This window comes from Schistocerca nitens, chromosome 2, assembly GCF_023898315.1.
Source record: "Schistocerca nitens isolate TAMUIC-IGC-003100 chromosome 2, iqSchNite1.1, whole genome shotgun sequence".
In the NCBI taxonomy this organism is placed as follows: Eukaryota; Metazoa; Arthropoda; class Insecta; order Orthoptera; family Acrididae; genus Schistocerca; species Schistocerca nitens.
In genome coordinates this window covers 699,133,301-699,155,738 of record NC_064615.1, presented here as the reverse complement: position 1 = coordinate 699,155,738, position 22,438 = coordinate 699,133,301, and the positions used below count along the sequence as shown (strand labels likewise).

Genomic DNA, 22,438 nt, shown 5'->3' with positions numbered 1-22,438 from the left:
ATTTTTTTTACTTTTTTTCGTTCAATTCGAACATCTGCGTTTATTAAAAGTGAAAATTTAATATATTATAATTAACAGATATGTATTTACCAATTTTTACGAAAAATGAACGTCTTCTTATTTCTAATACAGACTCCACCCAAAATACATTTTCATCGGAAGTATACTGAAAACAAATTGCGACTGTGAAAATGCAGTATTTGTACAATATGCCTGACATAGTGAAATTTTTTGTTTTGCGTGTTTTTACTACGCTTATCACTCTGGGTCGTTTGAAACCACATCTGTGGTACAAAACAATGCACACAGTAAAAATAAAGAGTGATTTACAAGAGAATGATTTTTCTGTTTTTGATCCAAAAATTTAATTAGTAATTTTTTTAATCAGACTATCATTAGTAACAATCTTACATAAAAGATTGGTAATTGGGAGTTTATATTTACAAATAACACTTAAATTTTGCTTCCGATATGTAATTAAAAATAAGAGGTGCATTTTTTATGAAAATGATGTATTAATTTTATATATTTGATGAATTTTATGTTTAAATGGCATAGGTATTCGAATTGAGCGAAAGAAGAAAAAATAATCACCGAAGCGGGATTAGATCCAGCGATTACCATTCTTCAGCAGTATCGATAAAACGACTCGGCCAGTCGAAAATTATCATACCTGTAGTGAATTAAAGTCGGCCGAACAACTTCGAACTCGATATTATCGAGAATTTTTCAGAGTCCACATCGAACCGCTTTGGGAGATCAATATTTGAGTTCTGAACATCACGTATATATGAAAAATTACACAAATCCATTTGCCGCGTAGTCCCCCTCTCGGTCAGAGCAGAACGTTCGCAACACATTTCAAAAAACCGCTCTTGCCAATCGACGTTCGGTACTGACGTGACTAGTAACTAATACTTCGTAGCGAGTATTTGTCTCGACAATACAGGGCACATTCGGCAGAATATTTGATCGCTACTTGGACTGCGCTACGTCACAGGTAGTGGACGGTGTGTACTCACGGTGCTGCCAGTCGGGCCGCGACTCCTCGGGCCGCGCCGCCTCGGGAGACAGGTAGTGCACGCAGTCCGGTCTGGTGAAGCCCACCTCAGACAGCAGCTGCTGCTGCTCCTCTGTGGACAAACGGAGGCCCAGTCACAACACTTCAGCTCACCTCAGCATCACATCCAAGTTACGTCTCAACAACACATTTGGAGGTACAGTCTTGCCGAGCGTCTACATCACTACCTGAAGATTTGTTTAGTCAAGTCACTAAAGTAGAACAATTATGATTAACAACGGACTAGAAAAAAATTAAAAATATGGATCTAATACTACAGTTCAATTTAATTAAAATAATCGAAGAGGTATCATTGTCATTCGCCCTCTTCGCTGAGTTGCTGAATATCAATACCTGGCAGAAAATCCAAAGCCATTCTGGTCGTATGTGAAGTATGTTAGCGGCAAGAAACAATCAATGCCTTCTCTGCACGATAGCAATGGAGATACTATCGAAGACAGTGCTGCCAAAGCAGAGTTACTAAACACAGCCTTCCGAAATACCTTCACAAAAGAAGATGAAGTAAATATTCCAGAATTCGAATCGAGAACAGCTACCAACATCAGTAACGTAGAAGTAAACATCCTCGGAGTAGTGAAGCAACTTAAATCACTTAATAAAAGCAAGCCTTCTGGTCCAGACTGTATACCAACTAGGTTCCTTTCGGAGTACGCTGATGCAATAGCTCCATACTTAACAATCATATACAACCGTTCGCTCGACGAAAGATCCGTATCCAAAGACTGGAAAGTTTCACCGGTCACACCAATATTCAAGAAAGGTAGTAGCAGTAATCGCCTAAATTACAGGCCCATGTCGTTAACGTCGATATGCAGCAGGATTTTAGAACAAATATTGTATTCGAACATTATGAATTACCTCAAACAAAACTGCCTATTGACACACAGTCAACATGGGTTTAGGAAACATCGTTCTTGTGAAACACAACTAGCTCTTTATACACATGAAGTGCTGAGTGCTATTGACAAGGGATTTCACATCGATTCCGTATTTCTGGATTTCCGGAAGGCTTTTGACAGTGTACCACACAAGCGTCTCGTAGTGAAATTGCGTGCTTATGGAATATTGTCTCAGTTATATGACTGGATCTGTGATATCCTGTCAGAGAGGTCGCAGTTGACGGAAAGTCATCGAGTAAAACAGAAGTGATTTCTGGCGTTCCTCCAGTTAGTGCTATAGGCACTTTGCTGTTTCTTATCTACATAAACGATTTGGGAGACAATCTGAGCAGCCGTCTTCGGTTGTTTGCAGATGACGCTGTCGTTTATCGACTAATAAAGTCATCAGAAGATCAAAACAAACTGCAAAACGATATAGAAAAGATATCTGAATGGTGCGAAAAGTAAACTTCGGTTACACGATAAATCAGTCTAATCTAAAAGCCGTAAATTCAACTAAATACCTAGGAATTACAACTACGAACAATTTAAATTGGAAGGAACACATAGAAAATGTTGTGGGAAGTCTAACCAAAGACTGCGTTTCATTGGCAGGACACTTACAAAATTAACAGACCTACTAAGGAGACTGCCTACACTACGCTTGTACGTCCTCTTTTAGAATACTGTTGCGCGGTGTGGGATCTTTACCAGATAGGACTGACAGAGTACATCGAAAAAGTTCAAAGAAAGGCAGCAAGTTTTGTATTATCGCGAAATATGGGGGAGAGACTGTCACAGAAATTATACAGGATTTGGGATGGACATCATTAAAAGAAAGGCGTTTTTCGTTGCGACGGAATCTCCTCACGAAATTCCAATCACCAACTTTCTTCTCCGAATGCGAAAATATTTTGTTGACACCGACTTACATAGGGAGGAACGATCACAAAGATAAAATAAGGGAAATCAGAGCTCGTACGGAAAGATATAGATGTTCACTCTTTCCGCGCGCTATACGAGATTGGAATAATAGAGAATTGTGAAGGTCGTTCGATGAACCCTCTGCCAGGCACTTAAATGTGATTTGCAGAGTATCCATCTCGATGTAGATGTAGATGAGGTTGCTGTTGTAGTGGTCTTGTGTCAGAAGACTGTTTTGATGCAGATCTCCAAGCTAGTACATCCTGAGCATGCCTCTTCATCTTTGCAGAAATTACTTCCATCTCAACCCGCTTACAGTAGTCAATCCTCGGCCTCCTCGACAATTTTTACTCCCCTGGTTTCCCACCGTTACCAACTTGACAATTCCTGGACGCATCAAGATATGTCCTATCAACCATCCTTTGTTTCAGTCAAGCTGTGCCACAATTTTTGTTCTCCCACTTCCATTCAATATCTCCTCATTACTTACTCGATCTGCACATCTAATATTCAACATTCTTCTGTAGTACCTCTGGTGTCCAGACGAAAAAACACTCGTCAGCACTGTGCTGGGTTCTTAGATTTATTTGTGGAGGAGGGCACGTGTGCACTACAACAAGCACAAAGTATTAGATCACTTTCTGATAACCTGAACAAGATGAAATATTTAAATTTGAAACAATCCATGACCACAGGATTGTCTATGTACGTTGCTCTCACTGAACACTAACGTATCATTCGATAAAGTACAGAATAATAATCCTTTCTCTCAATGTACAAGTGACTATAAACTTTGCAACATACACTACTGGCCATTAAAATTGCTACACCAAGAAGAAATGCAGATGATAAACGGGTATTCATTGGACAAATTTATTATACTAGAACTGGCATGTGATTACATTTTCACGCAATTTGGGTGCATAGTTCCTGAGAAATCAGTACCCAGAACAACCACCTCTGGCCGTAATAACGGCGTTGATACGCCAGGGCATTGAGTCAAACAAAGCTTGGATGGCGTGTACAGGTACAACTGCCCATGCAGCTTCAACACGATAGAACAGTTCATCAAGAATAGTGACTGGTGTATTCTGGTGAGCCAGTTGCTCAGCCACCATTGACCAGACGTTTTCAATTGGTGAGACACCTGGAGAATGTGCTGGCTAGGGCAGCAGTCAAACATTTTCTGTATCCAGAAAGGCCCGTACAGAATCTGCAACATGCGGTCGTGCATTATCTTGCTGAAATGTAGGGTTTCGCCGCGGTCGAATGAAGGGTAGAGCCACGGGTCGTAACACATCTGAAATGTAACGTCCACTGTTCAAAGTGCCGTCAATGCGAACAAGAGGTGACCGAGACGTGTAACCAATGGCATCCCATACCATCAAGCCGGGTGATGCGCCAGTATGGCGATGACGAATACACGCTTCCAATGTGCATTCACCGCGATGTCGCCAAACACGGATGCGACCATCATGATGCTGTAAGCAGAACCTGGATTCATCCGAAAAAATGACATTTTGCCATTCGTGCACCCAGGTTCGTCGTTGGGTACACCATCGCAGGCGCTCCTCTCTGTGATGCAGCGTCAAGGGTAACCGCAGCCATGGTCTCCGAGCTGACAGTCCATGCTGCTGCAAACGTCGTCGAACTCTTCGTGCAGATGGTTGTTGTCTTGCAAACGTCCCCATCTGTTGAATCAGGGATCGAGACGTGTCTGCACGATCTGTTACAGCCATGCGGATAAGATGCCTGTCATCTCGAGTGCTAGTGAAATGAGGCCGTTGGAATCCAGCACGGCGTTCCGTATTACCCTCCTGAACCCACCTATTCCATATTCTGTAAACAGTCATTGGATATCGACCAACGCGATGGGCTACAATCCGACCTTTATCAAAGTCGGAAACGTGTTGGTACGCATTTCTCCTCCTTACACGAGGCATCACAACGACGTTTCACCAGGCAACGCCGGTCAACTGCTTTTTATGTATGAGAAATCGGTTGGAAACTTTCCTCATGTCAGCACGTTGTAGGTGTCGCCACCGGCGCCAACCTTTTGCGAATGCTCTGAAAAGCTAATCATTTGCATACACAGCATGTTCTTCCTGTCGGTTAAATTTCGCGTCTGTAGCACGTCATCTTCGTGGTGTAGCAATTTTAATGGCCAGTAGTGTAGTTCCGTTTAATACAACATTCGCACTGCTCTGTAGTGAGGCGACGCTGTCTTCTTCGGCGATGGTTGCAGACTGTTTTGAGCAACACTCCGCTCTGACGGAAGTAAGTCATCAGCAGAGATGGCGTCCGGAAACTCTTGGATGCGTGTCTACGACTGTGTCCCTCATTCGTTGCCGCGTTTGGCAACGACTGTGCTTACAAGTAGTATCGTCGTGTAGTACCAACTTTGTCATGGTACCTCGTTAACTGGACGACGCCACGAACATTTCCAAATTTTCCATACTTATCCGAACAGTTTATCGTCCACATCTCACTTCCGTGCAATGCTACGAGAGTAAGTCAATTATTTCCGCAAATTAGTTACATTTTTGTTTATTTTGGTAGTACTGTCGTTTTACGTTGATGACGCATGCTTTGTTTATTTATTGTTATATCTTTGCAATTTTCAAGCTGCTAGGTTAGTTTCGTTGTCGCTGCCGTGCTGTTAAACATGGCTGCTCCTCTGTCTATTTGCACCAAAGAAGGGCAACGTTTAGTGATCCGTTTTTTGTGGTCGGAAGTTGTATCAGGGGCCGAAATTCATCCAAGACTTTCGGTACAACGGAATGTCTACGAATGGATTAAAAAATTCCAAAATGGTCGCACAAGTGTTACGCACGATGAAGGAGCCGGACGACCGTTTACTGCCACAAATGGAGAAACCATTGAGCGTTCACGTGACGGACGATTAACTATTTACGAAGTGGCACATCGTCTGCAAATTAGTCACGGTTGTGCCTACAAAATCATCCACAACAGACTTGGGTTTCATAAAGTTTGTGCCCGATGGATCCCAAAGCAACTAACACTGTTGCATGAATAAACGCGCTTGGACATCTGCAAAAAACATTTGGATCGCTATGGTAACGAAGGAGACAACTTCTTGAACAGGATCATTACTGGTGACGAAACATGAACCCATCATTACGAGCCGGAGAGTAAACGGCAGAGTATGGAATGGAAACATCCAAATTCGCCGTGCAAGAAAAAGCTCAAGACCCAACCGTCCGCAGGAAAACTGATGCTTTATGGTGTTTTGGGACGCACAAGTTCCAGTACTGGAATATTATGGGGAAAGAGGCACAACAATAAGCAGTGTACGTTACAGTGACATGCTTACTGCCAGGCTAAAGGCTGCAATTCGAAGCAAACGCCGAGGATTGCTGTCAAAAGGTGTTGTGTTGTTGCACGACAATGCCCGTCCGCATACTGCTCCCCACACTGCTGAAACGTTCCAGAAACTCAAATTTGAAGTACTGGATCATTCTCCATATAGTCCCGATCTCGCCCCTTCTGACTATCACTTGTTTGGTCCACTCAAAAAGGCATTATGGGACCATCGATTTCCGTCGGACGAAGCAGTGAAAGAAGGGGTGCATTCCTGGCTCGCAGCTCAACCGACAACCTTCTTTTATGAGGGCATCAGGAAGTTTGTACAACGATAGAGCAAGTGCGTTGAAATGCAAGGAGACTATGTCGAAAAATGATGTTCTTGTAAGTTTCCTATTTGATTACAATAAAATTTTATAACTACCTTTCGGATAGTAATTGCCTTACCCTCGTAGATTTCAAAAAAGACTTCATTCAAATTTATATTCGATGTTAACAAATTCCTCTTTTTCACGAACGCTTCTCTCCCCATTCGCAGTCTGCATTTTATATCTTCTCCACCTTGGTCACCATCAGTTATTTTCTGCCCAAATAACAGAACTAACCTACTATTTTTTTAGTCTCATTTCCTAATCCAACTTCCTCAGCATCGCCTGATTTAACCCTACATCCAATTATCCTTGTTTCATATTTGTTGATGTTCATCTTACAATCTCATTTCAAGAAATATCCATTTCCCGCAACTGCTTCTCCAAATCCTTTGCCGTCGCTGACATAATTACAATGTCGTCAGCAAACTTCAAAGCTCTTTTTCTTCTGCCTGAACTTTAACACTTTTCAGATCTATCCTTTGTTTCTTTCACTGCCTGTTCAATGACCGGTTGAAAAACGTCGTGGACAAGATATGATTTTGTTTCACTCGCTTCTCAACTACTGCTACCCTTTCATGCTCTTTGACCCTTCAGATTGTAGTTTGGTTTCTGTACGAGGCACATAAAACATTATTTTATTACAAGTACACAACATTTATTAGTGAATAAAGTAAGTACAGTATTTAACTCTTTTTTTAAACAGCACGACGTTAGACACAATATTTTCCTAGTATTCACTTTCTATCAAAGTACTTATCATGTTGAGTTAAACTTCCAAGAAGTAATGAGACCATCTGCCGTGCGATGAATGTGGTGGGCGATTATTGTACCAGCTGGCAGGGTATCGGACCCGGAAGTAGACACACGGACTCTGCTGTCGAACTCAACTCTCCACATCGGTGATCAGGCATTCTATTGTAGTCACGTGGCTGACTTGGAATTAGTATTACTATAGTTTTCTTGAGTTCTTAGGGTATTTCGTCTGTCTCAAATAACTTGCATACCAAATGGAAAAATTTGGTCACGGCTGGCTGCCTATATGTCTCAGTAATTCCGAGGAAATGTCGTCTACTCCACTGATCTGTCATATTCTTTTCGCTGAATCATCTCTCCCATCTCATCTTTATTTAATTCTTCTCCTGCCGGCCGGTGTGGCCGTGCGGTTATTGTACCAGCTGGCAGGGTATCGGACCCGGAAGTAGACACACGGACTCTGCTGTCGAACTCAACTCTCCACATCGGTGATCAGGCATTCTATTGTAGTCACGTGGCTGACTTGGAATTAGTATTACTATAGTTTTCTTGAGTTCTTAGGGTATTTCGTCTGTCTCAAATAACTTGCATACCAAATGGAAAAATTTGGTCACAGCTGGCTGCCTATATGTCTCAGTAATTCCGAGGAAATGTCGTCTACTCCACTGATCTGTCATATTCTTTTCGCTGAATCATCTCTCCCATCTCATCTTTATTTAATTCCTCTCCTGCCGGCCGGTGTGGCCGTGCGGTTATAGGCGCTTCAGTGTGGAACCGCGCGACCACTACGGTCGCAGGTTCGAATCCTGCCTCGGGCATGGATGTGTGTGATGTCCTTAGGTTAGTTAGGTTTAAGTAGTTCTAAGTTATAGGGGACTGATGACCTCAGATGTTAAGTCCCAGAGTGCTCAGTGCCATTTGAACCAATTCCTCTCCTCTTCCTATAATATTGTCTTAAGAGTTCGTTTCCCTTGTACACATTCCTTCCACCTTTCAACCTTCCGTTCTTTGCTTAGTACTGGTGTTCTTAATACTTATACATGTACTTCATATTTCCTATAGGTAGCATTTGTCTTTTCCATAGTCATTCATAGTTGTACCGCTTTGCAATTTCTCCTTCAGCCATTCCTACTTTACAAAATTTCACTCTCTGTCAATCTCATTTGTCTTTTCGCATACTTGAGCCTCTGCTGCCTTCACCTCTTCATCTCTCAAAGGTACACATTTGTCTTCTATTGTACCCCTTTCCCCCGTTTCAAACGTTGCCTAGTGCTTACTTTGAAACTCTCAATAACGTCCAGTTCTTTCAATTTGTACAGGTCACATCTTAATTTCGTACGTTTCGGAAATATATTTAGTTTTAATCTGCTGTTTGTAACCAATAAATTACGGTCAAAGTCTAAAAACTTCCACTGGAAACGTTTTGCAACAATCTGGTTTCAGATTCTCTGCCCTCTCATTATGTAATCTATCGGGAACCTTTGTGTGTCTCCGTATACAATCTTCTGTCATGATTCTTTCACCAAGTGTTAGTGATTAGATTATGCTCTAAGCAAAATTGTACGATGTAGCTTTCCCTTCCATTTCTTTCCCCAGTCCATGTTCTTCTGCCTTTATCCTTCTCTTCGTTTTCCTACTATCACAATGAAATTCTCGTTTGCATTAACGATCTGAATAATTAACTGTTATTTATATGTAATAGAATGAAATGATTTATTTTTATTAACGTGATAGTATGTTATAAGCCGAAACATTACTATTAAGAATTGATGAATGACATAATGGAAACGTCACATACATCGTACGCTATGTTTTGTCAACAGCTTGTTGCTTTTCCTGTATGTTTGTAGTGGGTCTTGTAGAAATTTAATGATAATTTCGTAATCTTGAATAATCTATTGCTGTTTTTAAGTAAAGGCAATTTAGCTGTCTGTTCAGTTAGAGGGGTGATATCATTTACTATTAGCTGAAAAGTACCAGCTTCCATTTCTTTTCTGAATTGGAAAAGCTATGAAATTAATCATGTCATTTGTATAGCATCTAACTTATTCAAAGTATATTCTGAAAATTACATTCGGTTTTTCGCTTTCAGTAGAAAAGATGAATAATTTTTACTATAGGCCAAGAACCAACACGCAAGAAACACGAATCTCCCTAAATTCTCTCTGAAACACTGGAATGTTTCCCTTTGTTTTTTTATGAAGTTACAATGTACGCTAATCTTGCCGGAAATTGGGTCCTCTTAAAGCTGAAGTGAAGTCATATGACATGGATGGCTGGGAGACCCCGAAGAGCAGATTCAACCAGCCAATAGGAAGGCTTGACCGTATGCTTCGCGCCCGCAGGCACCTTTTCTTCGCGAAGTGTGAGAGCTGTGTGCGTAAGTGCAGTTGTTAAATGCAGGTGACTGTAATGGGTGTGTGTAGCGTAGAGTCACGTTCAGTCACTTTCTTCATGAGGGCCACCACTGCCATATACACTCCTGGAAATTGAAATAAGAACACCGTGAATTCATTGTCCCAGGAAGGGGAAACTTTATTGACACATTCCTGGGGTCAGATACATCACATGATCACACTGACAGAACCACAGGCACATAGACACAGGCAACAGAGCATGCACAATGTCGGCACTAGTACAGTGTATATCCACCTTTCGCAGCAATGCAGGCTGCTATTCTCCCATGGAGACGATCGTAGAGATGCTGGATGTAGTCCTGTGGAACGGCTTGCCATGCCATTTCCACCTGGCGCCTCAGTTGGACCAGCGTTCGTGCTGGACGTGCAGACCGCGTGAGACGACGCTTCATCCAGTCCCAAACATGCTCAATGGGGGACAGATCCGGAGATCTTGCTGGCCAGGGTAGTTGACTTACACCTTCTAGAGCACGTTGGGTGGCACGGGATACATGCGGACGTGCATTGTCCTGTTGGAACAGCAAGTTCCCTTGCCGGTCGAGGAATGGTAGAACGATGGGTTCGATGACGGTTTGGATGTACCGTGCACTATTCAGTGTCCCCTCGACGATCACCAGTGGTGTACGGCCAGTGTAGGAGATCGCTCCCCACACCATGATGCCGGGTGTTGGCCCTGTGTGCCTCGGTCGTATGCAGTCCTGATTGTGGCGTTCACCTGCACGGCGCCAAACACGCATACGACCATCATTGGCACCAAGGCAGAAGCGACTCTCATCGCTGAAGACGACACGTCTCCATTCGTCCCTCCATTCACGCCTGTCGCGACACCACTGGAGGCGGGCTGCACGATGTTGGGGCGTGAGCGGAAGACGGCCTAACGGTGTGCAGGACCGTAGCCCAGCTTCATGGAGACGGTTGCGAATGGTCCTCGCCGATACCCCAGGAGCAACAGTGTCCCTAATTTGCTGGGAAGTGGCGGTGCGGTCCCCTACGGCACTGCGTAGGATCCTACGGTCTTGGCGTGCATCCGTGCGTCGCTGCGGTCCGGTCCCAGGTCGACGGGCACGTGCACCTTCCGCCGACCACTGGCGACAACATCGATGTACTGTGGAGACCTCACGCCCCACGTGTTGAGCAATTCGGCGGTACGTCCACCCGGCCTCCCGCATGCCCACTATACGCCGTCGCTCAAAGTCCGTCAACTGCACATACGGTTCACGTCCACACTGTCGCGGCATGCTACCAGTGTTAAAGACTGCGATGGAGCTCCGTATGCCACGGCAAACTGGCTGACACTGACGGCGGCGGTGCACAAATGCTGCGCAGCTAGCGCCATTCGACGGCCAACACCGCGGTTCCTGGTGTGTCCGCTGTGCCGTGCGTGTGATCATTGCTTGTACAGCCCTCTCGCAGTGTCCGGAGCAAGTATGGTGGGTCTGGCACACCGGTGTCAATGTGTTCTTTTTTCCATTTCCAGGAGTGTATTTGTTAAGGGACATTTTGAAGTTCTATACCTCGGCTGGTATTCACAAGCATTCAATGTATTGGACTTGCACGATAGGCAAATTGCGGCCTTACAGGCCTTTTTCAAGCGCGCTAGGTGTCGATGTGTTGCAAATTGTCAGGTTAAAGCTGTAGATGATGAGAGAACGGAGAGGGTGAAACCCGGTGCCGGCACATAACCTACTCCCCTTGAAAACCACGAGGCGAGTGCCGAGCTTGACGTCTCCATTCATAGGACGATTCACCGTGAAGAGTGTCGCACGCCCTCGCTTTATGAGGTACTGCGGACAGGCTTGGAATTCAGTTCCGGCCACTGGCGCAAAGACTGGTGATCAGGGACTTACCACCACCACCTTTGTTTCTACGTCCGACGGTGCTTAACTTCGCTGATCTGACGGGGATCGGTGTATCCACCTTGGTACGGCCGTTGACTAGATTGAATGGTATGAACTCTGACTTGCCTTTAACTTTTTCGGTTAACATTTACGCTTTTTTTCCCTGGATCATTGAGTGAATTTAGGAATTCTGTTGCGGAATTTACTCTTTCGTCTTGATTCATAATTGTGTCAATAGATTTAAATATTTATCCTTCCCCTGATACCATGTTCTGTATTCGCTTATTTGTTTGTTGAAGTGCACCATTTTTTGTTCTTACAATTCTTAAGTCACACAACCATTCTTTGTTTACGTTCTCTCTATCAGCGGATACACTTTTTCGACAAATTATTTGTCTGACCCTACTCTGAGCTCCACAACTCATCGGTTAAGATTCAAAATGGTTCAAATGGCTCTAATCACTATGGGACCTAACATCTGAGGTCATCAGTCCCCTAGACTTACAACTACTTAAACCTAACTAAGCTAAGGACATCACACACATCCATCCCCGAGGCAGGATTCGATCGTGCGACCGTAGCAGTCGCGTGGTTCCTGACTGAAGCGCCTAGAACCGCTCGGTCACAGAGCCGGCCATCGGTTAAGACAATTCTGCTGGAGTGCATTTGAGTACTATATGTGTCGTATTCAAATTGCACTCTAGAACATTCCGGTATATTCTAGAACTTTCGAAAAGATTCGTTAACGTTCTAGAGTATCCTTAAAAGTTCGAGAACATTATAGATCCCGAATTCAGTACGCTGAAAAATACAACGCTGCGAAGAAGATAGATGCTCTGGCGGCCACAACGATGTGATGGCGACCACTTGAAATCCTGATGTCTCCTCAACAGCAACAGTTCCCATATCACAACCACTACAGTGCACGTCAGAGGATCATGTCTAACACCGAACGCAAAATCATGTGATCAGCGGTGGGTGGTCTTGGAGGTGTAGTCAACATTACCGACAAAGACTTTAATTTTTTCGTGAGTGCAGGGTGTAAAAACAACTTCGTACATAAAATTTTATTGTACTTGGCGGAGATGAAAAGAAATTTTGGCAAAAAATGTAACAGATGCTCCGTTGAAAGTTTTTGACGCTAGTGATGTTCAGAGTTGGTGCTGAAATTTCCGTGTCATGACTACTGTTTCAGAGAGGTTACTGATAATTTCGTCTGGTTACACCAGTGCATAGCTGACATCTTCGTGCTAATGACTGACTAACACAACCTGGCATTTTATGTTCCTGACATTGTCAGTATGCGGAAGATCTGCAACGTATGGTAACCGAAGAAAACTCCACAAGCCAAGAACGCTAAAAAACTTTTTATTGGTTGACGGGTTTCGACAGAGTTATGTAGTCATCATCGGATCTTATGCTTTAAAATATTACAACATATTGTCACACTGATGGACACCGGTCATCTAAGCCGGTCATTCAATAAAATGATTTTTTAGCGATCTTGGCATGTGAAGTTTTCTTCCGTTACCAACGTGGTATTGTTCACGATCTTCTGATTGGGCCATATCTTATGACTAACAGGCTCGATGAAAGAAATTACTGTATCTTTCTCCGCGAAATGCTACCAGAAATGTTGGGGAATGTCCCGCCAGCAGTCGGGCAACGATTATCATTCCATCATGATGGGGCGACGACCCTTTCCCTTGATATCAGAGAATGTTTAGACTCTGTTTTCCCCAATTGTCGGATTGGGTGCGGGGGACAAGTAACGTGGCCACCACGTCCCCCGACCATCAGCCATTTGGATGTCTTTTTGAGGGGAGAGATGAAGCATTTGGTGTACGAGACAGTGATAGACACTCCAGAAGAACTGGTTGCCCGTTTGACGGAAGCTGCAGCCATTATGCGTGAAACACCTTGCTGGACAATAACTGGCGCGAAGACGGCAGTTGTGAGTTAATCTAAACGAATATTTTCAGTAACATCTCTAAAATAATATTTATCGCGCGGCAGTTTAAACAATATCTCTGGACACCACTAGGGCAAAAATCTTTGTGGACCCCTAGCGGTAAACGGGGCGCCTGTGACATGTTTGTCACATAAAGTGTTTCTTTTTATCTTCTCTTACACCATATATAAATAGTTATGTGATCTGCAGAAAGAAAAAAAGGAAGTTGCAAATTCTAGCACTGCAAGTTAATACACTGCCGAAAAAAAAGTTAGTACACCTTCTAGAGGTTTCCAATTTACTCAAGGCTCACTGTTGTAACGGTGCACATGGAGTACATGAAATGATGACATTTACAGATCAATAGCACAAGCGATTTAGAGGTATCAGGTATCGACTCATGCAGAAACACCATGTTAGTACGTGGTGTAGTATCCACAGACGACAATGCAGGCATCCGGTCGATCGCACACATGACGGGTACCGTCCTTGAATACGTTATGCCACGCCTGCTCGACCTGTTGTTGGTTGACGAGTCGCACGCGTCACTTTTCGTCTCATCATATTCCACACGTGATCGATTGGAGGCAAGTCCAGAGATCGTGCTGGCCAGGGAAGTTGGTGTACGTCTTGCAGAGCACGTTGAGTTTCACGGGCAGTGAACCATCAGCTTCCTGTTGTAAGAAAGGCAAAAGAACGGGTCTAACAACATTCTGCACGTACCGAGCGCTGGTCAGCGTCCCTCGAGAATCACTAAAGGTGAAAGAGAGTTGTAGCTTAGCGTACGTCAGACCACAAGCCTGGGGTGGTGCCAGTGTGTCTCGGACGATTGTACCTTACGAGTTGTACGCCGTACGCTCAAACGACCACCTGCATGCAGACATTATCCAACACTGCTTTCTCACAACTGACTCGTCGACTTCTCATCTGTTTTTTTTTAATTGTTAGTTTAAACTGCCACCGTAGTTACTGCGCTGACATCATTTTTACGCCAGGAGTAAAATCAATCTCGAATCTTTTTGGACGGACGATATATACTAGAACAAACGAAGGACTCAAAGTTGAACCTTGTGCTACACTACGCAAAATTCTTCAAAATTTCGAGTGCCTACCGCTGCGTTATGAACATTCTATTGGATTTATGAGTAAACGAAACTTACTACCTCGCTGTGAATGAAGAAATTAAACAAAACTATATACTCCCCAGTAGCATCCCTCTGAATCTCTCATCTACAGAGATTATAATATTGGAAAAAGTTGCCAATTCAGGAAAGACGTGCGGATGGCCAATGCTTGACGAAATGACCAGGGACTGACTCTTAGCATAACAAAGTATAATATAATGCTGTCGCTAATAGCCGTTATTGTGTGTTTTCACCATCACTGATCAGCACTGGGATCAAAATATTGTATCTCTGGACGTATCCATACGTAATGATTTGGGCTTGGACAACCACATAAATCTAATATTGTGGAAATGGAAGAGAACATAGATAAAGATGAAATGGGATATATGATAATGCGTGAAGAATTTGACAGATCACTGAAAAAAAAGTGGAAATGAGCGTACGGCATTGTGGGACGGGAGTCCCCCATTCGGGGAAGTTCGACCACCGAGGGCAGGTACTTATTGCATTCGACGCCACATTGGGCGACTTAAGCGTCGGAGTTGGGGATGAAATGATAACGAGGACAACACAATACCCAGTCCCTGAGGGGAGAAAATCTCCTGCCACAACCGGGAATCGAACGCGTGCCCCTTGGCGTGGCATTCCGCGACGCTGAGCACTCAGCTAACGGGGCGGACCGACAGAGCACTGAAAGCCCTGTGTCGCAACAACGCCCCGAGGGTAGATAGCATTTCGTTAGAACTACTGATAGCCTTGGGAGAGCCAGCCGTGACAAAACTCTACCATCTGGTAAGCAAGATATATGAGACAGGCGAAATACTCTCAGACTTCAAGAAGAATATAATAATTCCAATCCCAACGAAAGCAGGTTTTGACAGGTGTGAAAATTAGCGAACTACCAGTTGAATAAGTCACAGCTGCAAAATATTTGCACGAATTCTTTACAGACGAATGGAAAAACTGGTAGAAGCTGATCTCGGGGGAGATCAGTTTGGATTCCGTAGAAAACTGCAACTGATCGACGTTAGAGATATAGGTCTATAGTTCTGCACATCTGTTCGACGTCCCTTCTTAAAAACGGGGAGGGCACAGGCCATCCCCGTTTTCAAGAAGGGACGTCGAACAGATGTGCAGAACTATAGACCTATATCTCTAACGTCGATCAGTTACAGAATTTTGGAACACGTATTATGTTCGAATGTAATGACTTTTCTGGAGACTAGAAATCTACTCTGTAGGAATCAGCATGGGTTTCGAAAAAGACGGTCGTGTGAAACCCAGCTCGCGCTATTCGTCCACGAGACTCAGAGGGCCATTGACACAGGTTCACAGGTAGATGCTGTGTTTCTTGACTTCCGCAAGGCGTTCGATACAGTTCCCCACAGTCGTTTAATGAACAAAGTAAGAGCATATGGACTATCAGACCAATTGTGTGATTGGATTGAAGAGTTCCTAGATAACAGAACGCAGCATGTCATTCTCAATGGAGAGAAGTCTTCCGAAGTAAGAGTGATTTCAGGTGTGCCGCAGGGTAGTGTCATAGGACCGTTGCTATTCACAATATACATAAATGACCTTGTGGATGACATCGGAAGTTCACTGAGGCTTTTTGCAGATGATGCTGTGGTGTATACAGAGGTTGTAACAATGGAAAATTGTACTGAAATGCAGGAGGATCTGCAGCGAATTGACGCATGGTGCAGGGAATGGCAATTGAATCTCAATGTAGACAAGTGTAATGTGCTGCGAATACATAGAAAGATAGATCCCTTATCATTTAGCTACAAAATAGCAGGTCAGCAACTGGAAGCAGTTAATTCCATAAATTATCTGGGAGTACGCATTAGGAGTGATTTAAAATGGAATGATCATATAAAGTTGATCGTCGGTAAAGCAGATGCCAGACTGAGATTCATCGGAAGAATCCTAAGGAAATGCAATCCGAAAACAAAGGAAGTAGGTTACAGTACGCTTGTTCGCCCACTGCTTGAATACTGCTCAGCAGTGTGGGATCCGTACCAGATAGGGTTGATAGAAGAGATAGAGAAGATCCAACGGAGAGCAGCGCGCTTCGTTACAGGATCATTTAGTAATCGCGAAAGCGTTACGGAGATGATAGATAAACTCCAGTGGAAGACTCTGCGGGAGAGACGCTCAGTAGCTCAGTACGGGCTTTTGTTAAAGTTTCGAGAGTCAAGCAGTATATTGCTCCCTCCTACGTATATCTCGCGAAGAGACCATGAGGATAAAATCAGAGAGATTAGAGCCCACACAGAAGCATACCGACAATCCCTCTTTCCACGAACGATACGAGACTGGAATAGAAGGGAGAACCGATAGAGGTACTCAGGGTACCCTCCGCCACACACCGTCAGGTGGCTTGCGGAGTATGGATGTAGATGTAGATGTAGATGTAGAAATGATGGAACACGCGAGGCAGTACTGACCTTACGACTTATCTTAGAAGATAGATTAAGAAAAGGTTCAAAAAATTGTTCAAATGGCTCTGAGCACTATGGGACTTAACATCTGTGGTCATCAGTCCCCTAGAACTTAGAACTACTTAAACCTAACTAACCTAAGGACATCACACACATCCATGCCCGCGGCAGGATTCGAACCTGCGACCGTAGCGGTCACGCGGTTCCAGACTGAAGCGCCTAGAACCGCACGGCCACTTCGGCCGGCTAAGAAAAGGTAAACCTACGTTTCTAGCATTTGTAGAAGTAGAGAAAGCTTTTGAAAATGTTGACTGGAATACTCTCTTGCAAATTCTGAAGTTGGTAGGGGTAAATTCCAGGGAGCGAAAGGCTATTTATAATTTGTTCAGAAACCAGATGGTAGTTGTAAGAGTCGAGGGGCACGAAAGGAAAGCAGTGGTTGAGAAGGGAGTGAGACTGGGTTGTAGCCTATCCTCTATGTTATTCAATCTGTATACTGAGCAAGCAGTAAAGAAAGCAAAAGAAAAATCTGAAGTAGGAATTAAATCCATGAAGAAAAATAAAAAAAAAATAAAAAAAATTGAGATTTGCCGACGACATTGTAATTCTGTCAGAGATAGCAGCTGAACGGAATGCACAGTGTCTTGAAAGTCGTATAGAAGATGAACATCAACAAAAGCAAAACAAGGATAATGGAATGTAGTCGAATTAAATCAGGCGATGCTGAGAGAATTAGATTCGGAAATGAGACACTTTACGTACCATAGTAGATGAGTTTTGCTATTTGGGGAGCAAAATAACTGATGATGGTCGAAGTGGAGAGGATATAAAATGTAGACTGGCTATGGCAAGGAAAGCGTTACTGAATAAGGGAAATATATTAACATCGTATAGATTTAAGTGTTAGGAAGTCGTTTCTGAAAGTATCTGTATGGAATGTAGCCATGTATTGAAGTGAAACATGGACGATAAATAGCTTAGACACGAAGAGAATAGAAGCTTTCGAAATGTGGTGCTACAGAAGAATGCTGAAGACTAGATGGGTAGATCACATAACTAATGAGGAGGTATTGAATAGAATTGGGAAGGAGTTTGTGGCACAACTTGACCAGAAGAAGGGATCGGTTGGTAGGACATGTTCTGAGACATCAAGGGATCACCAATTTAGTACTGAAGGGAAGCGTGGAGGGTAAAAATCATAGAGGGAGACCAAGAGATGAATACACTAAGCAGCTATTCTGAAACCATTATCCGCAGATACTGTTCATTCAAATTTTCAACTTATTTAATATTCGGCCTAATTACCAGCTGCTTTTGCGGCAGTGTAAGTATTAATAAGGTGATAAAACTGAATTAATTTTCATTGTGTTTAACTCTTAATGTTAAGCAATGTGCAAACCCGGTTTTGTTTCGTAAAATCTGACTGGAAGAAAGTCTTGTATGAAGCAATAAACATGTGTCGAAATGAAACTCGCACAACTGAAAAGAAAGACTAACCGAAAGATGTACAGTACAGGGTGGCCACAAAACTCCAGTGCCACCTGCCTGCCACCACCCCCAATTAATAAGCCCTAACTTTTAACTAACATAACAGCAAAGAAATGGTTCAAATGGCTCTGAACACTATGGGACTTAACTTCTGAGGTCATCAGTCCCCTAGAACTTAGAACTATTTAAACCTAACTAACCTAAGGACATCACACACATCCATGCCCGAGGCAGGTTTCGAACCTGCGACCGTAGCGTTCGCTCGGCTCCAGACTGTAGCGCCTAGAACCGCACGGCCACACCGGCCGGCCACATAACAGCAGCTCTTGAAAGGAATTTGCTTGAGATCTGAACCATGTAAAGTAGCTCTGAGAGACAATGCACCGTTACCGATCGAGATCTATGAGATCGGGCCCTCCGGATGGCAAATGAAATGAACATTGTTGATCTCAAGTCTTATTCGGCCTGGGTAAGCAGATTCAAAAAACCAAACACTATAGGAAGTCACAAGACGATGAGATTTATTTCAAATAAAAGTGTAGAGTAGATGCCATTAATTCGGAGCTGACAAAGCTTGCTGTTATCCCCAGATCGGCTATGTTTAATGCCAATCAGTTAGGTATCGTGAAAGAATGGCGAGTAAACCGCACTTGCATCATTTTGAGGGGAAAAAGGACAGAGACTGATGTGAAATCAATTAAAGCTATGATACATTCTTACACAACAACGCCAGTGAATGGATTACTTTTTCTGCAGCTACACTACTGGAAATTGAAATAAGAACACCGTGAATTCATTGTCCCAGGAAGGGGAAACTTTATTGACACATTCCTGGGGTCAGATACATCACATGATCACACTGACAGAACCACAGGCACATAGACACAGGCAACAGAGCATGCACAATGTCGGCACTAGTACAGTGTATATCCACCTTTCGCAGCAATGCAGGCTGCTATTCTCCCATGGAGACGATCGTAGAGATGCTGGATGTAGTCCTGTGGAACGGCTTGCCATGCCATTTCCACCTGGCGCCTCAGTTGGACCAGCGTTCGTGCTGGACGTGCAGACCGCGTGAGACGACGCTTCATCCAGTCCCAAACATGCTCAATGGGGGACAGATCCGGAGATCTTGCTGGCCAGGGTAGTTGACTTACACCTTCTAGAGCACGTTGGGTGGCACGGGATACATGCGGACGTGCATTGTCCTGTTGGAACAGCAAGTTCCCTTGCCGGTCTAGGAATGGTAGAACGATGGGTTCGATGACGGTTTGGATGTACCGTGCACTATTCAGTGTCCCCTCGACGATCACTAGTGGTGTACCGCCAGTGTAGGAGATCGCTCCCCACACCATGATGCCGGGTGTTGGCCCTGTGTGCCTCGGTCGTATGCAGTCCTGATTGTGGCGCTCACCTGCACGGCGCCAAACACGCATACGACCATCATTGGCACCAAGGCAGAAGCGACTCTCATCGCTGAAGACGACACGTCTCCATTCGTCCCTCCATTCACGCCTGTCGCGACACCACTGGAGGCGGGCTGCACGATGTTGGGGCGTGAGCGGAAGATGGCCTAACGGTGTGCGGGACCGTAGCCCAGCTTCACGGAGACGGTTGCGAATGGTCCTCGCCGATACCCCAGGAGCAACAGTGTCCCTAATTTGCTGGGAAGTGGCGGTGCGGTCCCCTACGGCACTGCGTAGGATCCTACGGTCTTGGCGTGCATCCGTGCGTCGCTGCGGTCCGGTCCCAGGTCGACGGGCACGTGCACCTTCCGCCGACCACTGGCGACAACATCGATGTACTGTGGAGACCTCACGCCCCACGTGTTGAGCAATTCGGCGGTACGTCCACCCGGCCTCCCGCATGCCCACTATACGCCGTCGCTCAAAGTCCGTCAACTGCACATACGGTTCACGTCCACGCTGTCGCGGCATGCTACCAGTGTTAAAGACTGCGATGGAGCTCCGTATGCCACGGCAAACTGGCTGACACTGACGGCGGCGGTGCACAAATGCTGCGCAGCTAGCGCCATTCGACGGCCAACACCGCGGTTCCTGGTGTGTCCGCTGTGCCGTGCGTGTGATCATTGCTTGTACAGCCCTCTCGCAGTGTCCGGAGCAAGTATGGTGGGTCTGACACACCGGTGTCAATGTGTTCTTTTTTCCATTTCCAGGAGTGTATTATATTGGGGCGCAGTGTCACTTTAACAAACACGGTTGTGTGAGCATTAGGATAATGACGTGATGATATTTACACGATCCGACGTGTAGCTATTAACGGTGTACTGCTCGGACACGATTGTAACTGAATCAGACATCATTACGTATATTCACTAACACTACCAGTGGAGTTGCTACATGTATGCTGGCCGCGATCCGGCATAGCGATGTTAAACGATAGAATGGCCGGTCATCGGTAGAGGATGACTATCGGTAGAGGATGACTATTTAATGACAGGCGTAAGAACATGATATGAATTCTGAAATTACGTAATGCTTTAAAATTTGGTTCTGTTAGATTTTACTGTTCAGCAACGACTCTAAAACTTCACTATTATTTGGTTTTTGAAAAATGTTGCATGTTAATAATTCACAAAAGTACATAAAACATAATTATTACTCGGTTTCTGGAATCCCCTGTTTACGAGTATGGCATCCATTTTGAAATTATTCTTTTACGATTGTAAGTTATTCGAAATCTCCATTAGTGTCTAAATTAATTAGTGAGAGGTGTTGTTTGATTCTGAAAAAATATATTGCCAAAGTACAGAACGTTTCAGTCAAATGGCTCTGAGCACTATGGGACTTAACTTCTAAGGTCATCAGTCCCCTAGAACTTAGAAATACTTAAACCTAACTAACCTAAAGACATCACACACATCCATGCCCGAGGCAGGATTCGAACCTGCGACCGCAGCGGTCGCGCGGCTCCAGATTGTAGCGCCTAGAACCGCTCGGCCACTCCGGCCGGCAACGTTTCAGTCATTGGGCAAAATACAGTATTCAAATATAAAGAGTCTGAACTTTTGGTATCAATTATTTCTTAAGTCAATTGCTTGCAGATTATTTCAAATAAGTTCTCGAAAAGTCGGGAGTGCATGTTTTCGAATGTGTAGTAAGAATAACCCCTCTTTGCTTATTACCTCGCAAAATTTTTCCATTACACAATGCTGTCGTAATTCCAGTTACCTGTATATTTTATTTATTAAGGCCTGCAGAAAAACTAATTGCATTATTGTAAGCAGGAATATAATTATAACCAGCTCTTTTTTTTTTTTTTTTAAATGGTTCAAATAGCTCTGAGCACTATGGGACTCAACTGCTGTGGTTATCAGTCCCCTAGAAGTTAGAACTACTTAAACCTAACTAACCTAAGGACATCACACACATCCATGCCCGAGGCAGGATTCGAACCTGCGACCGTAGCAGTCGCACGGTTCCGGACTGCGCGCCTAGAACCGCGAGACCACCGCGGCCGGCTATAACCAGCTGAGCTATTAATTTAAATGAGATTCCATGTAAAAAAAAATCTTACATATTCCTGTACTGACGGTGTATTACGTGCGTACATACTTCAGATATAGAATGAAAAAGCGAAAAATTTTTAATTATTCTTGGGATAAGAAAACATAACAAATGAGTTATATCCCAACTTGCTGCATTTCAAGCTTATATTGTGGTCTTATGTTTCCTACTTTTGCAGTGACGCTAATCTCTATGTTTTCAACTGTCTACTATGTATTGTTACATGAATCTTTATATTTTGGCCATTTAATATGATCGGGTAGACGAATTAGTTTCTCAGGCTAAAGCAGTGCTGACCAATTTGAAACTAACGTT

At 44.0% G+C, this 22,438-nt stretch overlaps 1 protein-coding gene across 1 annotated transcript in view; it reads right to left on the bottom strand.

The window, feature by feature from the left end:
• Positions 1-975: 975 nt before the first annotated feature.
• Positions 976-22,438, bottom strand: part of LOC126235266 (uncharacterized) — an 86,580-nt gene continuing 65,117 nt past the window's right edge. The window contains exon 2 of the mRNA XM_049943996.1: positions 976-1,133. Coding sequence (XP_049799953.1) covers positions 976-1,133 — 158 coding nt within the window. The remainder of the gene's footprint in view (positions 1,134-22,438) is intronic.